The sequence below is a fragment of the Phasianus colchicus genome, chromosome 19 (genome assembly GCF_987193195.1).
Source record: "Phasianus colchicus chromosome 19, bPhaCol1.hap1.1, whole genome shotgun sequence".
In the NCBI taxonomy this organism is placed as follows: Eukaryota; Metazoa; Chordata; class Aves; order Galliformes; family Phasianidae; genus Phasianus; species Phasianus colchicus.
In genome coordinates, this window is record NC_143454.1 from 7,666,444 (window position 1) to 7,682,282 (window position 15,839).

The 15,839-nt window shown below is 44.5% G+C and overlaps 1 protein-coding gene across 3 annotated transcripts; it reads left to right on the forward strand.

Moving 5' to 3' along the window:
- Positions 1 to 831: 831 nt before the first annotated feature.
- On the forward strand, positions 832 to 14,641 carry MIGA2 (mitoguardin 2). 3 transcript variants are annotated; one of them, XM_031601682.2, is made up of 15 exons: positions 832 to 968; positions 1,615 to 1,825; positions 2,962 to 3,074; positions 5,316 to 5,433; positions 5,651 to 5,790; positions 7,271 to 7,388; positions 7,564 to 7,664; positions 8,244 to 8,359; positions 8,774 to 8,846; positions 9,198 to 9,284; positions 9,875 to 9,973; positions 10,459 to 10,593; positions 11,019 to 11,072; positions 12,040 to 12,156; positions 12,277 to 14,641. In XM_031601682.2, the coding sequence occupies exons 1-15, from the start codon at positions 873 to 875 to the stop codon at positions 12,475 to 12,477; spliced, it is 1,779 nt and encodes a 592-aa protein (XP_031457542.1). In that variant the 5' UTR covers positions 832 to 872; the 3' UTR covers positions 12,478 to 14,641. The 3 variants fall into 3 exon arrangements, with proteins under 3 accessions (XP_031457542.1, XP_089977521.1, XP_031457543.1); XM_090121395.1 differs by having other exon boundaries at positions 7,591 to 7,664; XM_031601683.2 differs by having other exon boundaries at positions 854 to 968; positions 1,630 to 1,825.
- The last annotated feature ends 1,198 nt before the right edge of the window (positions 14,642 to 15,839 follow it).

The following is a 15,839-nucleotide window of genomic DNA, read 5'->3' on the forward strand; positions in this document are numbered from 1 at the left end:
AGGCATCAGAGTGCAGCGTGGCAGGAGCGTGGCTGCACACGGGTAAGGGCAGTGCTTCCAAGTGCATTGCTGTGAAGGCTGGCCTGGCAGGGAGAGCAGAGCTAAAGCATTTGTAACTTTGTGGTGGTTAAAAGATACTTCTCTGGTTTCAGTGCATCTTTTTTTTTTTTTTTTTTTTTTTTTTTTGTAGCTCTGTCCTTGACATGAAGCAGAGCCCTGCTTCCTGGCTTCCAGCACAGCCAGGAAAGCTCTACTAAACTCAGGTTCCTTTGAAACCTCCTGGGAAAAATTGCCAATTGAGAAATAAGCCTTTGTTAAGTGGCTCTTTAGAGTGACAGAATCAAGGGCTAGCAGAGTTATGCTGATTAAGGAGCATAATTTCCAAATATTATTTATATGTGTTTTGTTTTGTTTTTTTGACATGGGAGCTGCCAAAAGTTCTGTCCAGCCACATGCAGCCCATTGCAGAGCATGTGGAAATCTCTGGCAGAGCTTCAGCTTTTGAGTGCAAGGACCCTGCTGCCACTATAGAGCAGTTTGTGAACCTTACCCTGTACTTGGTATGAGATGCAACAATTGCTGCTATGGATGAGGAGATGCTTTAAAGCTCAGGCTTGGCTCTGGCAGCCTTGCTGCTCTGAGTGAGCTGGTGTGCTGTTTGTGAAGTGCAGTACAGGGAAGTATAGGCTGTGCATTACCTTCATTCACCTGATTCTTCCCTCTTCCTTCAGAATTGCTGGATGAAGGCTGATTCCAGGACACTGAGCTCGATGTCAGATGAAAGCTGGATTTCCGTGTGAGTGGCTCGTGCAGCATCCATCCACAAGTGCCCTTCCCCTTCGTGACTCCTGGAGGTGCTGAAGCCTTTAGCCATGGCATTTAGAAGGACCGAGGGAATGTCCATCATCCAGGCCTTGGCAATGACTGTGGCGGAGATCCCCGTGTTTGTGTACACAACATTTGGGCAGGTACAACAAGAGAAAAGTCTTTTCCAGCTGGTTCCTTGGGCTTTGTCTCTGGAGGTTGTCTGGCAAGAAAGAAAAATTGGTGTTAGTTGAGAGGAATAGAGGCATGATGGTGGGAGAACCTGTTGGTTTGTTTGGTTTGTATGTAGAGGAGGATGGATTTGGAGTACGGTGAGAGAAGTGTTTCCACATCACTCTGTGGGACAACATCTGAGTTCCACCTTTCTTCTCTTCAAAGGCACTAAGTGCATATATACATTTAAAGATTATTGGGATATTTTCCATTTGCAGTAATGCAGTGTTTGGGATAGTAAAGCTCAGCAACATACCAGGGTTTCAGAGGTGACCTTGGGTGACTCAGGTCTCATCTGTTATGGGCTGTTTGTGAATGCTACAGCTTGTTTTGGCAATGAGAACAGACCAATTTCCCCAGGTTCCATCACATTGGTGCTATGCAGTTTCTCTCCTGTTAAGCTTCAGCTGTGTAGCAAATAATGGGAGGAGTCCTGTGGGTGGGAAGGGAAATGCCAACGTACATTTCAGGTATCTTATCTTTACAACTGCTATTAAAAAGATACACATATATTAAAAAAAGGGTGGTAGACTTTGGTTTTTCATTGTTGCTCTTTCGTATCTTTTGTGTTTAAAGTCTGTCTTCTCTCAGCTGCGGCTCTCTCCAGGCCTACGTAAGGTACTGTTTGCTACAGCTCTTGGGACAGTTGCCTTGGCTCTTGCAGCTCATCAGCTGAAGCGACGTCGTCGCCGAAAGAAGCAGATTGCTCCAGAGAAGTGTGGCTTTAAGCCTGGAGGCGTCACAGTGCCCATCCTGCCAACCAGAAGGGTCTCTTCTGTGAAGAAAGGTTGGTCTTGCAATAAAGGGGAGTCCCCAAAACCATGTAGCGAGGGGCTGAAGAGAATATTGCTAAAATAGTGTTCACAGAAAGTGAACGCTATTTTACAAGCAGCAGTGGGACCGTGGAGCATTCCTGGCAAGTGGGCAGAGAGGAAAGAAAAGTGATTTCTGTGCACTCTACATTGATTTAGAATGGAATTAGAGATCTGAAGCACAGTGCTGTGAACACAGGGTTAGTGCAGGAAAGGGAGAGATGCTGAGCTCAAAACCCTTGTGACTGGGGGAGGGGGAAGTGACACTGAGGTTTCCCCAAGGCATGTAGTTCCCATCCCCCTGCCCACACGAAGTCTATAGACTTGTTTTGCCATGCCTGCCTGATTATAACAGCCTGGGGCACACCATGACCTGGCTGCATATTGACTTTGGTGATGCCTGTGGGTGCTGCGTGCAGCTGCATCTGCTTGGGAGAGCCTGGAGAGGGTGGTGGCCTAGTTATGGGTCAGGAGTGTCTGTCCCAGCTGCTGAAGCTCCCAAACCATGGGCAGCTTCTTCACCCACTTGTATTGATTGTTCAGGATAAGGCTGACCCAGTTCCTCATTAAGCACTGTAGGGGAAAAAAATAAAACAAAACAACAACAACAACAAAAACCCTTGAAGCATGCCAAATAACTATGGAAGCACCATTGTCTGTGCTATGTCCGTGTTCTGCCCAGCCTAAGGGAAGCTGGAGGAGTTTCTCCTTGATGCTTTCCATTTGTGCTCGCCTCCTACCATCAAAGGCAATGCAAGTTCATTCCTCAGCCTTAGGTCCCCTTTATACCAGCTTGCTTTGTATTTAGGAACAAAATAGAGCATAAAGGAGATCTGACTCATTTCTAGGTATTGATGCTGCCTTGCTTATCTGCAGTCACGCTTGACAGGGCGACATTCCTCTCCTTAAACCGCAGCTGCAGTGAATCTCTTTTGCTTTGTGCCGAGTTTTCCTGTGACTGCTGTAGTTTCTTACGTGGACTGCACTTTCTGTAGCTTGCAGGGTTCTCGTGCCCAACAGCATTTGCTGTGACAGGAGTGCCTGTCCCCATCCTCTGCATGCACAGGCCACCAGGTTTAAAATCCTGTTTTTTGTGTGACCTCAACTTCAGGATACTCCAGCAAGAGAGTCCAGAGTCCCAGCAGCAAAAGCAATGACACGCTCAGCGGGATCTCCTCCATCGAGCCCAGCAAACATTCCAGTTCCTCCCACAGCCTTGCCTCGGTAAGGACCTTCTTGGAAGGGTTGAGAGAAGCAGGGGTGGGAGATTAGTGCATCTCCATATGACAAGAGCACCAAGTCCATGGGCTTGTGCTGGCTGATGGATAATGCCAAGATTCTTGAAGTAGAAGAGGTTACGGTGTAATTGGAGGGCAGCCTTGTTGTAATTTAACAGTGATGGTCTGGAGCTGTCTGAGGCAGGCATGCCTCTGGAATCAGAGCAGTGTTTTCCCATGGCCAAGAGCCCCAGGGTGTCTTTGGTCAGCAAGAGATTGTGGAGGGACTTGTGTGTGGGATGTGGCCATGATTCCTTCAGGCTATCTATGCCCCTCTCCAGGAGCAAGAATGAGTTGTTACTGGGGCTTGCAGCGGTGGAAAATTTGTTTCCTTCTGTAGTGGGGTGTTAGGTGGACCAACCCTTGTGTCATCCCCTTCTGCCTCTATACTCAAGGCTACTCAAGGTTGTTCAATTTTTAAAACCATGTTAACTTCCAAAAAACAGATAGCTCTGTTAATGAAACAGTGCTGGCTGGGACGCAGCCTAGTACATCTACATCCTTCAAAGCAGAAGCTGTCACTGTGTATGTCCACCTCTTGTGAGATCAAAGGGAGAAACACTGGGGAATGTTTGTGGCTTCAGAGCCTGTTTGATATCCTCACTGCTCTAAGCTGACTGGAGCAACAGAAGGCACAAGTGAACAGCAGCTTCCAAGACCGTGATGTGCCACAAAACTCCTCCTTGGCATCAGCTGGAGGAGCACTTGTGCTTGGTGTTTCACTAGCGATGCTGGGGAAGGAAGGGGAAAAATCATCTAGCCACAATGCAGGTATTGCATTATTTTTAGCATGCTCTGATATTTAAAGAACCAGAAAGCTGACAAAAATTTGTGCTGGCCAAAGTGTGTCTCCAGCAGGCGGCAGTGCTGGCACGGTGCTGGGTGTGCAGCCTGTTTTTCCCTGGGTAATTGGGACAGCATGGGATGTGCCTGTGCACACCACTGTGCCCAGCCCTGGTTTCCTCCCCCTTCATGGATCCGCAGCCATTTAATTCCCCTGTGGCTTCTCCCTTCCCACAGATGCTGTCCGGGTTTTGTATTTGCTGAAGGCTGTTTCTCTTGACATAAAACTATCTAAATTCTTTTTTCCACTGCTGGTACTTGAGTAATGATATTCACACTGAGAGATCTGTTCCAGTACCCCTTCACTGTGTGGGAGCTGAACTTCTGTGATGTTGTCCTCATTGCTTTTATGTTATGTGATGGGAGAACAGCTCATCCTTCACACAGCTGCAGGTTCTGCCCGCTGTCTTGTCTGGTTTCCTGAGCTTTGTCACTTATTTACTAAGTCAGCAGCAGTGAATTGCTCTTTGCGGTCCTGGATCTCAAAGTGATTTATTACCACTCCGCAGAGATGAATCAATGAGGGCATGGCAGGAACTATCTATCAGCCATTTATTGTAGCTTTTTCTCTAGCATCAGGCTCACAATTTGAGCATTTTATCTAAGTAATCTGAAAACAACTATGAAAATACTGGTCACTGACTTTATCTGAACCCAGCACTTTGTTTTGTCAGACTTCAGAAGATGCTATGCACAGAGGTGAAACTTGAGCAAGCTGACAACTTGCATTGTGGATCTTAGTGCTCAGCCTTCCCGTGACAAGGTTGAGTTACAAAGAAAGAGCTGGAATTTCCCTTGGCTAAATTCCCCAGCTGTATTTTTGCTGATAGTCCGCTGCTTTTTTTTGGATTGTGGTTACTTCTCCCACTTCCAATGTTCTTTTGTATAGAAAGCTGGAGCTGACACAAACTTCATATCAAAATGCTTGTGCTGTTGTAGTGTTTCCTTTGAAGTTTTCTTGGGCTGTTGCCTCCAGAGGTGCTGTCCTATTTGTGCTCATAGTTGCACACCTCACTGTTTCCTAATGAAGCCTCACCCTTTGGTGAGGGAAGGTATTTCCTACATGGATTTCTGTGCTTTCAAAGACACTACTGTGGTGCCAGGTGGCAAAGAGCAGGATTTCTTGTGTCCCCTCTTAACAGCTCTTGGCAGTTGACAGCATGGTGTGAACCTGCATGGGAAGGGACTGGTAATTGTTCATACCACCCCTTACCAGGCAAGGGAGTTTTAATGCTGACCCTCCTGGAGATATTTCAAAAGGTATTTGCCTGCTTGCGCAGGGGGGGTGGACTTGGTGATCTCTTGGAGGTCCCTTCCAATCCCTACAATTCTGTGATTCCTGCAGATGGTAGCTGTGAATTCTTCGAGTCCAACACCAGCATCGGCTGGGATGTGGGAGGCCCAAGCAATGGGAGATGGTGGAGCCATTGGCGATTCCAGTGCAGAAAGCCTCTATGTTCAAGGTAAACAAACACAGGAATTAACATCGTCCTCTGGGGGTTGTTTATCATGGGAAGAGCAAAAATAGAGTGTGAAGTAGCATAGATCATCAGCAGCTGTATGTCTATGCAGTGGAGGTTCACCTTTGTGCTCTAATAGCAAGCTTTCTCCCATCCTTGACTTAAACTCAGTCACCTGTTGGTTACATGATCTCAGAGCTTTCTTTGGTTGTGCTGCCAGGTATGGAGCTGTTTGAGGAGGCCCTGCAGAAGTGGGAACAGGCACTGACCATCAGGCAGCGGGACAGTGCTAGTTCCAGCACTCCTGTGCCCTGGGACAGCAAGAAACACCAAGAGAACTTGTCTGAGAATGCCTCAGAGGTAGGTCCTCCACTTTTCTCTTGCATTTGGCAACTGGGAAACATGTCAGAAGGCCAGGCAGAATGCTAGTAGTAGTAATAACTAATAGGATAGAAGAAGAGCAAACTGAGGGCAGAGCTGGGCCAGACTGTTTAAGAGCTGTCTACATCTGTGGCTTCCTTATGCAGTGTGAGTGGGTGATTTTTTATTTTTTTCTTTCTAATAAGTCTCTCCCCCTCATTCCTCAGCTTTTCTGCCCACCTTCCAGAACATGTCAGTCACTGTCATGCAACTGCTCAAGCAGCAGAGACTGCAGTAGGAAAAGGCTGTGATAAACGCAGTGCCTGAGAGAAAGAAAGAGCTTTTTGCCTGACAGTGTTGTGTCTATAACTCTTTAACACATTGAAAGTAGAGATCTTGGTGGTCACTCTCACTTCCTAGGGAGGTGAGTGGAGAAGCAGGATGCAGCTGCTTGCGTGTATTAGTGACTAAAGCAAAGTAGCTGCTAAGAATGTCTCCGTTCGCAGAACAAGTGGAGGGGGGAGATGTGTAACTTGTTCCACCTACAGAACAAGTATTTTAGGACAACGTCTTGTCTTGGACCTGATGACTGTGCTGGGCAGACCTCTGATAAAAGAGGAGATCCAAACTAAGAAGGCTCCATGATGACTGTCTACGAAGCTAAACAGAGCAGCTGTAGCTCAGGGTTGTGAAAGGAGCTAAACTCCAAGCATTCCAGGAGTTCTCAGTGGTAAAAAGTGTTTCAAGGCTGTCATAAATAGGGCCTAGTGTAGTAAGTGTATTGGATATTTGCCCTCTGGAGTGGGTATTTATGCAAGTCAAACCTGGGTTCTTGCTGTCACTTTTTGAAGCTTCCTACAGAATCATAGAATGGCTTGGGTTGGAAGGGACCCCAAGGATCATCAATTTCCACCCCCCTGCCACAGGCAGGGCCACCAACCTCATAGTGTTTCTGCAAACAAATCCAACATCAAAATAGATCCTGTGCTTCTTGCTAATGCTTCTGTCTACTGGGTGACATACTCATGCAGACACAGGGCACAAAGGCAAGATGCTGTGTCTTATTTTTCTTTTTTCCTTTTTTCTTGTGCTTACAACAAGCTTTGCTTGTGCCCAGCACCTTAATCCGAGGACACTTATGCTGTTATCCAGTTCTGGATACACCTCTGTATTCAACACAGGTTCTCTGATATATGACTTTAGCCTAATTTCATTCAAGAGGGAATCACAAGCCAGGAGAGTTAAGTGATCTGTAACTTGTAAAAATACCTGTTTCTCTGGATAGCAGACTAAAGTTCTTTTTTTTTTTTAACAGGAATACGAAATTGTGAAGCTAAAAATGTCAGAGGATTTGAATAGGCTGTATAGAAGCATTCCTCCCCTTAAAATATTTGCTGTGTTGTAGGATTGAGTTCTCTCTATTTTTCTCTCTCTCTTGCATGTAATTTAATCTGTAAATTCTATGGCATTTATGTTCAAGGAGGAGTCTCAGAAAAGAGAGTTTGCTGAGAAGTTGGAGTCCCTCTTGCACCGAGCCTACCACCTCCAGGAGGAGTTTGGGTCTTCACTTCCATCAGACAGCATGCTGCTGGATCTGGGTGAGCTGGGTGTGAAATACATTAGTTAGACAGTTTTTCTGTCATTCTTTTCCATGAGCAAAGTAAGAGAATGTTGGCAAAATGCTCTTATGAGGGTGGGAGAGAGAGCATAGTGACTGTAGGAGGTATAGTAGTCTGTGAACTCCAACATGTGCAGCTTCTTTGTCTCTTCCAGAGAAGACTTTAATGCTTCCATTGACAGATGGGTCATTACGGCTTCGGACAGATGATGAAGACAGCTCAATTTCTGAGGACTCCTTCTTCTCTGCAGCAGAGGTAACTTAAGTTCCTACTGTGCATAGCAGAGCAGCTGCTTGGAGGGAAGCCACAAAGACAGTGGAGCCAATCATCTTAATAAAGGAAAATGATAAAACATGGAGCAACAGCACCAGATTGGATAGATGTTAGGAAAAGCTTTTTCATTAAGGTGATGGTGCAGCTCTCCCTAGAAAGATCAGGAAATCTCATTATATGGAGGCTTTCGAGGTTTGCCCAGAACAAACCATAACTGACCTGATATAGTATGGATAACCATTCTTCTTCAAGTGGGAGGCTGGAGGTCCTATTCAACCAACATCTGCAGGTCATCTTCCAATCTACTGTATAAAACATGCTAAAACAGCTAGAAAAATGCTATGTCTAATGTAATGTGGCTTGGTTGTGTATTTTTAGGGAATACTGAGCTGTGTGAAACTGAGCTGTGGGAAAGAAAATATCTTTGCATGAAATAATTGGGGCTGACAAAAGTTTGCCAGCTAAAGAAGGAATGTCTTGCTTGTGTGCACTCCCCAAGTATTTACAAATATTTAATGAGGTCATTTGTTTTTTTTCCCATGCTTCTTGCTACCATTACAGCTCTTTGACTCTCTTCACTTTGAGGAAATTCCATTCCATCTATCAAAGCCAGTAGCAGCATATGAAGAAGCCCTGCAGCTAGTGAAAGAAGGGAAGGTTGCATGCCGGACATTGAGGTGAAGTGCTACCTGGAGTTGTGGATACTTGTGTCAGGGCTCCTTTGAGCAATGTGAACACAATATTTACCTTTGAACAGCTCTATAAAAAGAATAACCCTTTGGAGCAGGAAACTCCTAGCATCTTTGTTGCTTGTTTGGATTTTCTAGATTTTAGGTGCATGGTAAGAAAGGATAGTATCCCAGGAAGTTAATAATAATAATAATAATGTTCTGTGTGGCTGGGTTGCACAGTTCTATGCTGTGACAGCCTTTACAGAGGTACTGTGATCCTCCATGGAACTACACAAAGGAAACACACATTACTTTCTCATAGGCAGAGCCTGGAATTTTTTTTCTTAGAAAAGCATATCTGTGACCCTAACAACTATTAGGAGAACTGAAATTTATGCATTCATTGCCTTTTCCCTCTAGGACAGAGCTCCTTGGCTGCTATAGTGACCAGGATTTTCTTGCAAAGCTGCACTGTGTCAGGCAGGCCTTCAAGGTGAGAATGGTTCAGTGAAGGAGTGTGAGGCTGGCTGTCCTTGTGGTTCCTGCATTCCCTTGGCACGTTGCCTCCAGCAGTGTGTACTTTTACATCTATGTAGGACTGAAGTCTTTTCCCTCTAGAGCAAGTAAAAACAGAAACAATCCAAGCTTCTGTTACTTAACTTTGTAATTATCATTGATTTGATTTGGAGAGGAATAAGTATCTCCTAGTCCCCATGCCCAGCTTGAGTGGTGATTACCTGGCCGATTTGCTGATCTAGTGTTGGAATGTGAAAGCTTGGGAATTACATAGCTGGCCAGAAGCTGTCACTCCCATTCATGGAGACTTCTGTTGTTCCCTTTGCAGGAGCTGCTGGAGGATGAAAGCAATCAACTGTTTTTTGGAGAGGTTGGGAAGCAAATGGTGATAGGATTGATGACAAAAGCTGAAAAGGTAGGAAGCTTGTGCTCTTGTGGGCACAGGGACACTTGTTCCTTCAGTGCATAGACAAATTATGTGAAAGAAGAAAGCTTTATCTGTATATAGGTGACCCCTATGAAAAAATAAAATGCCAATGTTTTTAATCTTGTTCAACCAAATTCTCATGAAAGAGGCTCGCTGCAGCTCCTATCCACAGTTTGACACCGCCTCATTACAGAGAGAGCAGAAGGTACAGAGTGCATCATAGGAATATTCAAATACAGGAAAGGGAAATAATAATGAAACCTCTGCTTCAACCACATCATCTCCCAGACAGAGAGATGTTTGCATAGTGTTAATCTTACTGGACTTGGTTTGTGTATAGGTGCCTCTAACCACTTCCTTGAAGACAGCTAAGTATGTGCTTTAAGTCACAGCTGAGCCTGGGGCTGTCTGTGCCTCCCATAAAAAAAATGTACTTCCATACAAACTGTGTGTTGGCTGAAAAATTCAGTCAGTGGCATGTGTTGATGTTTGTTAGCTCAAAATAGAGAAGTAAGCCTTTGGTATGATGTGTCCACAACTGCTGTACCTTCTGAAGTGTTTTTTCTCTGCTCTTGCAGAATCCTAAAGCTTTTCTGGAAAGCTACGAGGAGATGCTGCATTATGCACTGAAGCCAGAAACCTGGCCAACCACACAGCAGGAGCTGGAGGGAAGAGGGGTTGGTAAAGACATTCTCTCTAAACATTGGAGAGGAGTTGGAGAGTAATGGATATGTAGGAACAACCATGGAGTGAATGAATGGCTTCTGAAATATGATTACTTTGCAATTGTACGTTGTGAGGGAGGGCAGGGGGAAAAGTGCCTGGCTGAGTGTTTGAGTTTCATAGCAAATCTTGCTTTCAGCAATGTTAGCACCGCTGTGTTTAGAAAGTAAAAATAATGGGGAAAAAAAAACACCACATCCTCTTTCTAGAGGGCACAAGCTAATGTGTGTAGCTCTAAGATTTGCTTGCCCTTTTGACTGGAGTTTTCCTGGACTCAGGAATTGGAAGCTCCTTGGCCAGCCCCTGTCTGGGGTTTGGCCAGTGAACTGAATGAACGCAGCTTCCTATGCTGGAGGCAAACAGTGTTTTGTTGTTTCAAAATCCATCTCTTTTTTTCTGTAAACCTGTTTCCTTTACAGACTGCTCTGCTCTCTGACAGGTGGTGTGCATGAGTTTCTTTGATATTGTGCTGGATTTTATCCTCATGGATGCTTTCGAGGATTTGGAGAATCCACCCTCCTCTGTGCTGGCTGTGCTGCGCAACCGTTGGCTGTCTGACAGCTTCAAGGAGACGGTGGGTTAACCAGGCAGTGCTTGTGTCCAGCAATGCCACAGCTAGGAAAGATGGTTATATATCACTTTGACTGGCCTGGCAAAATGTTGTTTTCTCTTTAGAAACACCATATTTTCTTGAAACTCTCAACAGCAGTCCTCTTGTATGTGTGAATCTTTCAACAGCTGTCTGCTCAAAGTCCGTATCCTGGGGCATGTGGCAGCTATGCCAGATTGTATTAGAGATTTTCAAAAACCAAAGTGTTTGTCTAGAATGGATCTGTAGTGGCCAAGCCTGCTTCCAGCTTGTATAGATTTTTCCTAACTAATTTTAGAGTTGTTGGCACAAAAGGGCCACTGCTTTGATGTTTTGATGGCAATGTGTTGGCAGGCTGTTTTCTTCAGAAGAGTAATCCCAGCAAATTATGATCTCTTTGTTAATTGTAGGCCCTAGCAACTGCCTGCTGGTCTGTTCTGAAAGCAAAAAGGAGGCTTCTAATGGTAAGCAAAACTAATGAACAGGGAAAGAATCAAATGCACTTGAAGCTGAAAAGATTTCACCAAGATCTTGGTGAAATGCAAAATCTTTGTGGTATAAGAATGAACTGAACTGCATTCTCTCTGCTTTAGAGTGCTGGGGTCCTGCTGTCATTTCTTTGTACCAGTGCAACATCAGTGTTTTACAGTTCTGAGTTTATTCTCACTTCTTCCTTAATGAGAGGATTCAGAGGATATAATGTTCTCCATTTGTTATTCCCTATCCCTGCTCACAATCCCAAGTTGCTCAACAATCAACAAGTTGCTCTCTGAACTGTAGTTTGCCTGTTGGCAGTGCAGTGACTGGGCTCACGTGCTCTCCTGCCTCCCAGGGCTGACCACTGGCTAGCTTGTACTTCATGCATTTCCCTTAAACCTGTTGCTTCTTTAAGTACTGCAGCAGATGAGTTTGAGGACCTGGAGAACAGGAAGCTGCAACTTCACAATCGCACTTCTACCGCAGGGACTGTGGCCTCTGGCAAGTGTTCAGCTTCTATCCCACAACTAGCTGGTATGGCTGGGTTTGCCTTGTGAGATGATGCAAAGAGTAATGAGTACATTGGAAGCTGTATTGCCATGCAGAATCTCCACCTTAGCTATCTGGAATTTTTTGTGCTCATTCCTGGCTTAGTTTGGAGACTGCAAGTAGAGTTGGTAAGGACTGCCTTATGGTTGCCTTCCGTTTTCTTCTATTTACTCTTTTCCTGAAAGAGTAGCTTAGGAACATAAAGATAGAAAGCTCAAGCCATCCTTCAAGAAATCTGATGGGTAACTGTAATTCTGCAGGAAGAGAGATTCTTAAGCAGCTCTTCAGTTACTGAAGCACAGTGCTTTCTGGAATGGTAGTTCCAACTTTGGTAGTTGATATGGAACAAGCTGCTAATTCTGTCTGAGAACTGAGACCTACCAATTTTTCCCTTCCTTGTGGCAGGTACCAGATGGCTTTATCTCTCACTTCTACTCCGTATCGGAGCATGTCAGTCCTGTTCTAGCCTTTGGTTTTCTGGGGCCCAAGCAGCAGCTCGCTGAAGTCTGCAGTTTCTTCAAGGTAAGATGGCTTTCCTATAATATATATATATAGCAGGCATACAAAATTCCTTATGGGATAGGTGGATGGAAGGTGAGAGTGAAGGTCTACTTACTGTCAAACTCCCTTTTATCTTTGCAGCACCAGATAGTACAATATCTGAAGGACATGTTTGATCTGGACAATGTGAGATACACAACAGTGCAGCTGCTGGCAGAAGACATCTTGCAGCTGTCACGGAGGCGCAGTGAGATCCTCTTGGGATACCTGGGCACAGAGAGCTCCCCTGAGATGAATGGCACACTTCCCATTGAAAACGAGCCGCTGAAGGAGCTCATCTGATGGCAATCAGAGGAGGAAAACAGTTTTGTACAAGGACTTTTCTCCTCACAGAATTGGATTAAACTACCTGCAGTGGTCAGTGGTGGCCACAAGACCATCTCAACACACAGCAGCCTGGTGGGACCTTCTGCTTTTTGTAGCCAGTACTGTTTGCTGGGATGGATCCAGGACCACTTGCCAGCTTATGGTTTGAATTTTGTCTTTGTTCCACCCTTCTGTACCTTTTATTATTTTTAATGTGTCAGATAAATCATGAACTGAATGGGCTGAGACTTTTGCCCAGTTCTCTTGAATAGGGCAACCCATGTACCTATGTATTGGCCTATGTGTTATCTGGCAGATGGTTCCTGAGATGTTTATGGTTGTGTTGGAGGAGCAGGAATATCACTGGTAAATTTTCCACTTGACCCTTGGCTTCTCAAAGAGGTTTATGTTGCTTTGGGATTTTTATTACTGTTATTTTTCTGCTGTGTTTCTACAGATATTACTGCTGATTTGACTTCACATATTTTGACACATGAACACGACTAGCAATTTTTTATTTTTTTTTTCCCCAGGGAGGAAGTAGTAGTTCTGTAAAGCACTGAAGTAAAACATAGACTTTTGTAACCAATCTGTAATTCTGAGGAAGCTGGTCTGTTCCCTCCACATTGCTGTTCTTTGCAGGCCAGATGACTTGCTGTGGTCATCTTTCCTTAGGAGATTGCTGAGGTCTGTGTTTGTCCTAAAGGCAAGTTATTGTGAGGAGGGGGTGGATATTTGCATCCTGCCTGTGCACACACAAAGTCTTTAACATCCATCAAAGTGCCTTGCTGTATTTCAGAATTAGCTGGCAGCAGTTCTTGCTAGGTAAGAGGAATGCAGTGTGAAGTACACAAGCAAAGGGAACTGGTATAGCATGGTGCCTGTTCCTATTACACACAAGGCCAGGAGACAGATGGATGTTGGATGTGATTCACAGAAGAGATTGTGCAGGTACTTGAACTGGGATCAAGCTGCTAGAGAGAAAACTTTTTTTTTTTTAATACTTTGTTTATCCTAAGAAACACAACGTAGTTTTGGTTATGTAGTAAATGCATGTGTATATAGTGCTGAGATGGGCTCTTCTCGTGTGATGTGATACTGACTGCACAGCTGGCACCTGAAGTCTGCCTTGATCATTCTCTGAATAGGAGATTAGGTTAGGATAGCAGCATTTGAGTGTGCTAGACTTGAGAAATTCATGGGTTTTGTGCAAGGTTTGCAATGATGTACTGAGTCCTCTGTGACTGTAATGCCCCAGATGAAGGCTTCAGCCTGTCCTTTTTCCTGTTTTTGTCCACACAGGGTCTCTGAGCCCAGGCTCAGAGCGAGGAGGTATTCAGGAAGAAGAAAATGGGGACTTGAACAAAAACACAAGCACTGCTGTTGTTGGTTTTTTTCCCCCTAGATTTGTTATCCCTTGTGTCTATCCCAGGTAAAAGTGCAAGTCTGACCTAGCTATAGTATGACGGGGGGAAGGTAGAGTGTAAGAACTGCAATGTAAGAGTTTCCATAGGAATGGAAAATCAGTATGTGCACTTGGAGAATAAAATTCTTCTTCCTCTTCAGAAACCTAATGTGGATTCTGATGTTAAAAGCAGGAAGTAAGCAGGGAAAAAGTAAACAGGAGGATGTAAAAGGCATAAATAATGCTCCCAGGATGCTTGCAAGAGGGCAAGAGTAGAGCACGTAACATCTGTTCTGTAAACACATCAGACTGATGTGGCTTATCCTGGAGACAAGATTAATGCAATAAACGGGACAACATTGAAGCAGAAGTAAGGAGCAGCTGACCTGAGTGAGGCTGCATTAAATAAACTGTTATGGGAAGGATTTAGGAGAGCAAATGAAATGAGGAAAGGTCTCTGAGATGTCTTGCTTCTGGCAGAATATACTGTGAGAAAATAGAGGATGTTGTATTAGTGTGATGCACCTGTGATATGTACACTGTGATTTGAATGTATGTTAAGTTCTGGAAGCAAGTTACCTTGCCAAAAAATACTTTAGTGCTTTATGCTCTTGTATGGCAGGTTTGTAACAAGTAATTTCAGCAGCTTTGTGTAGTGGTTTAAAGATGCTAAAACATTCAGTTCGGTGTAATAAGATGGACTGTAAATTTAAACAATCAGTGCTATTCATTTCAGATTTTTGTGTTTTATGTATATTTATTTACTACTTTGGGTGCCTTTAGGCCTTGGTGCTCGGGGCAGCCTGCCTGCTTTGTGTATGGATGAGACCACTGGTGGCTCACATCACAAGGGAGGACGCTACAACAAACAGGGTCCTTATGAAGCAATGCTAACTTGCATTGTAGCTTCTTAAACTATGAAATTGTAAATTCCTAATCAATGACATGGAAGAAAGATAGTTTTATTCTCTTGCTTAGCCCTTATTCCAAGTGGGATATGCTGCCCTTGCAAGGAAGGTAAAGATAGATGTTCCTGAAGAACATCTGCAGCTTTATGAAGCTTGAGTTCTTCCCCTCCACCTGCCAGCTCTAAATCGTCCCTGCTCAAGCCAAGTATGTTTGCTGAGACAAACTATTTTGCCTGGGGAGAATGCTACGCTGTCCTGCATCCCCCAACCCCCACAACTCCTATTTCATCCCTGCCTGATCCCTGTGTGGCATTAGAGGAAATGCAAAACCTTCTCGCCACCTCTAGGCGGTACTGCTGAGACCAGTGGGTTCAGAGCCCTGACCTGAGGGGAGTCCCCTTCTGCATGCAGTTCCTTTCGGATGTGAGCTGGAGTAGGTGTTGGGGCTATTTCCACCGATCCCTTCTAGAGCAGGGCTTGGCTGAAACGGCAACCACTTCATACTCACCTGCTTCATAGGGCACAGCAAAAGGTTGTGCCTGAGCAGCTGTCTGCCCTCCAGCTTTGTAAAGGAACAGCAGAACAACTTTTCCCTAGCATATTGTGTTTAGCAAAGGGATCCTTCAGTATTAGGAGTAGATGAGATATGTATTTGGGGAGATTTCAAGAGATATTTGCCTCTTTTATAATGCATCCTTTTTCTCAAGGGGTTAAATCATTCTCTGCTGACACTTGTAAGATTTGAAGTGGCTTAGCAGCTATGAAATAAAATCCTTTACTAGTTTCTGATACTTAAACAGACTTGCATGACTTTCAGTTTTTACATGGGAGTTGTAACAAGCTTCACTAGTGCTTAAAGTACATACTCAGTACTTCAGTATGTATGTACTAAACTGAATGGCTCTGTGAGAGGCTCCATGATCTTTAAAGCAAAAGCATATTAAAAATGAGGATAATCTGCCTTGTTTTATGTACAAGATCAGTGTGGCTTTGAAAAGCATGACTTGTGCTGTTTTAGACAAGGA

Coding starts and splice junctions, on each gene's coding strand:
- MIGA2 (XM_031601682.2), top strand. CDS start 873: ATGGCATTTAGAAGGACCGAGGGAATGTCCATCATCCAGGCCTTGGCA. Junction 5,434..5,650: donor AGAAAGCCTCTATGTTCAAG/GTAAACAAACAC, acceptor TTGTGCTGCCAG/GTATGGAGCTGTTTGAGGAG. Junction 12,157..12,276: donor AAGTCTGCAGTTTCTTCAAG/GTAAGATGGCTT, acceptor TTATCTTTGCAG/CACCAGATAGTACAATATCT.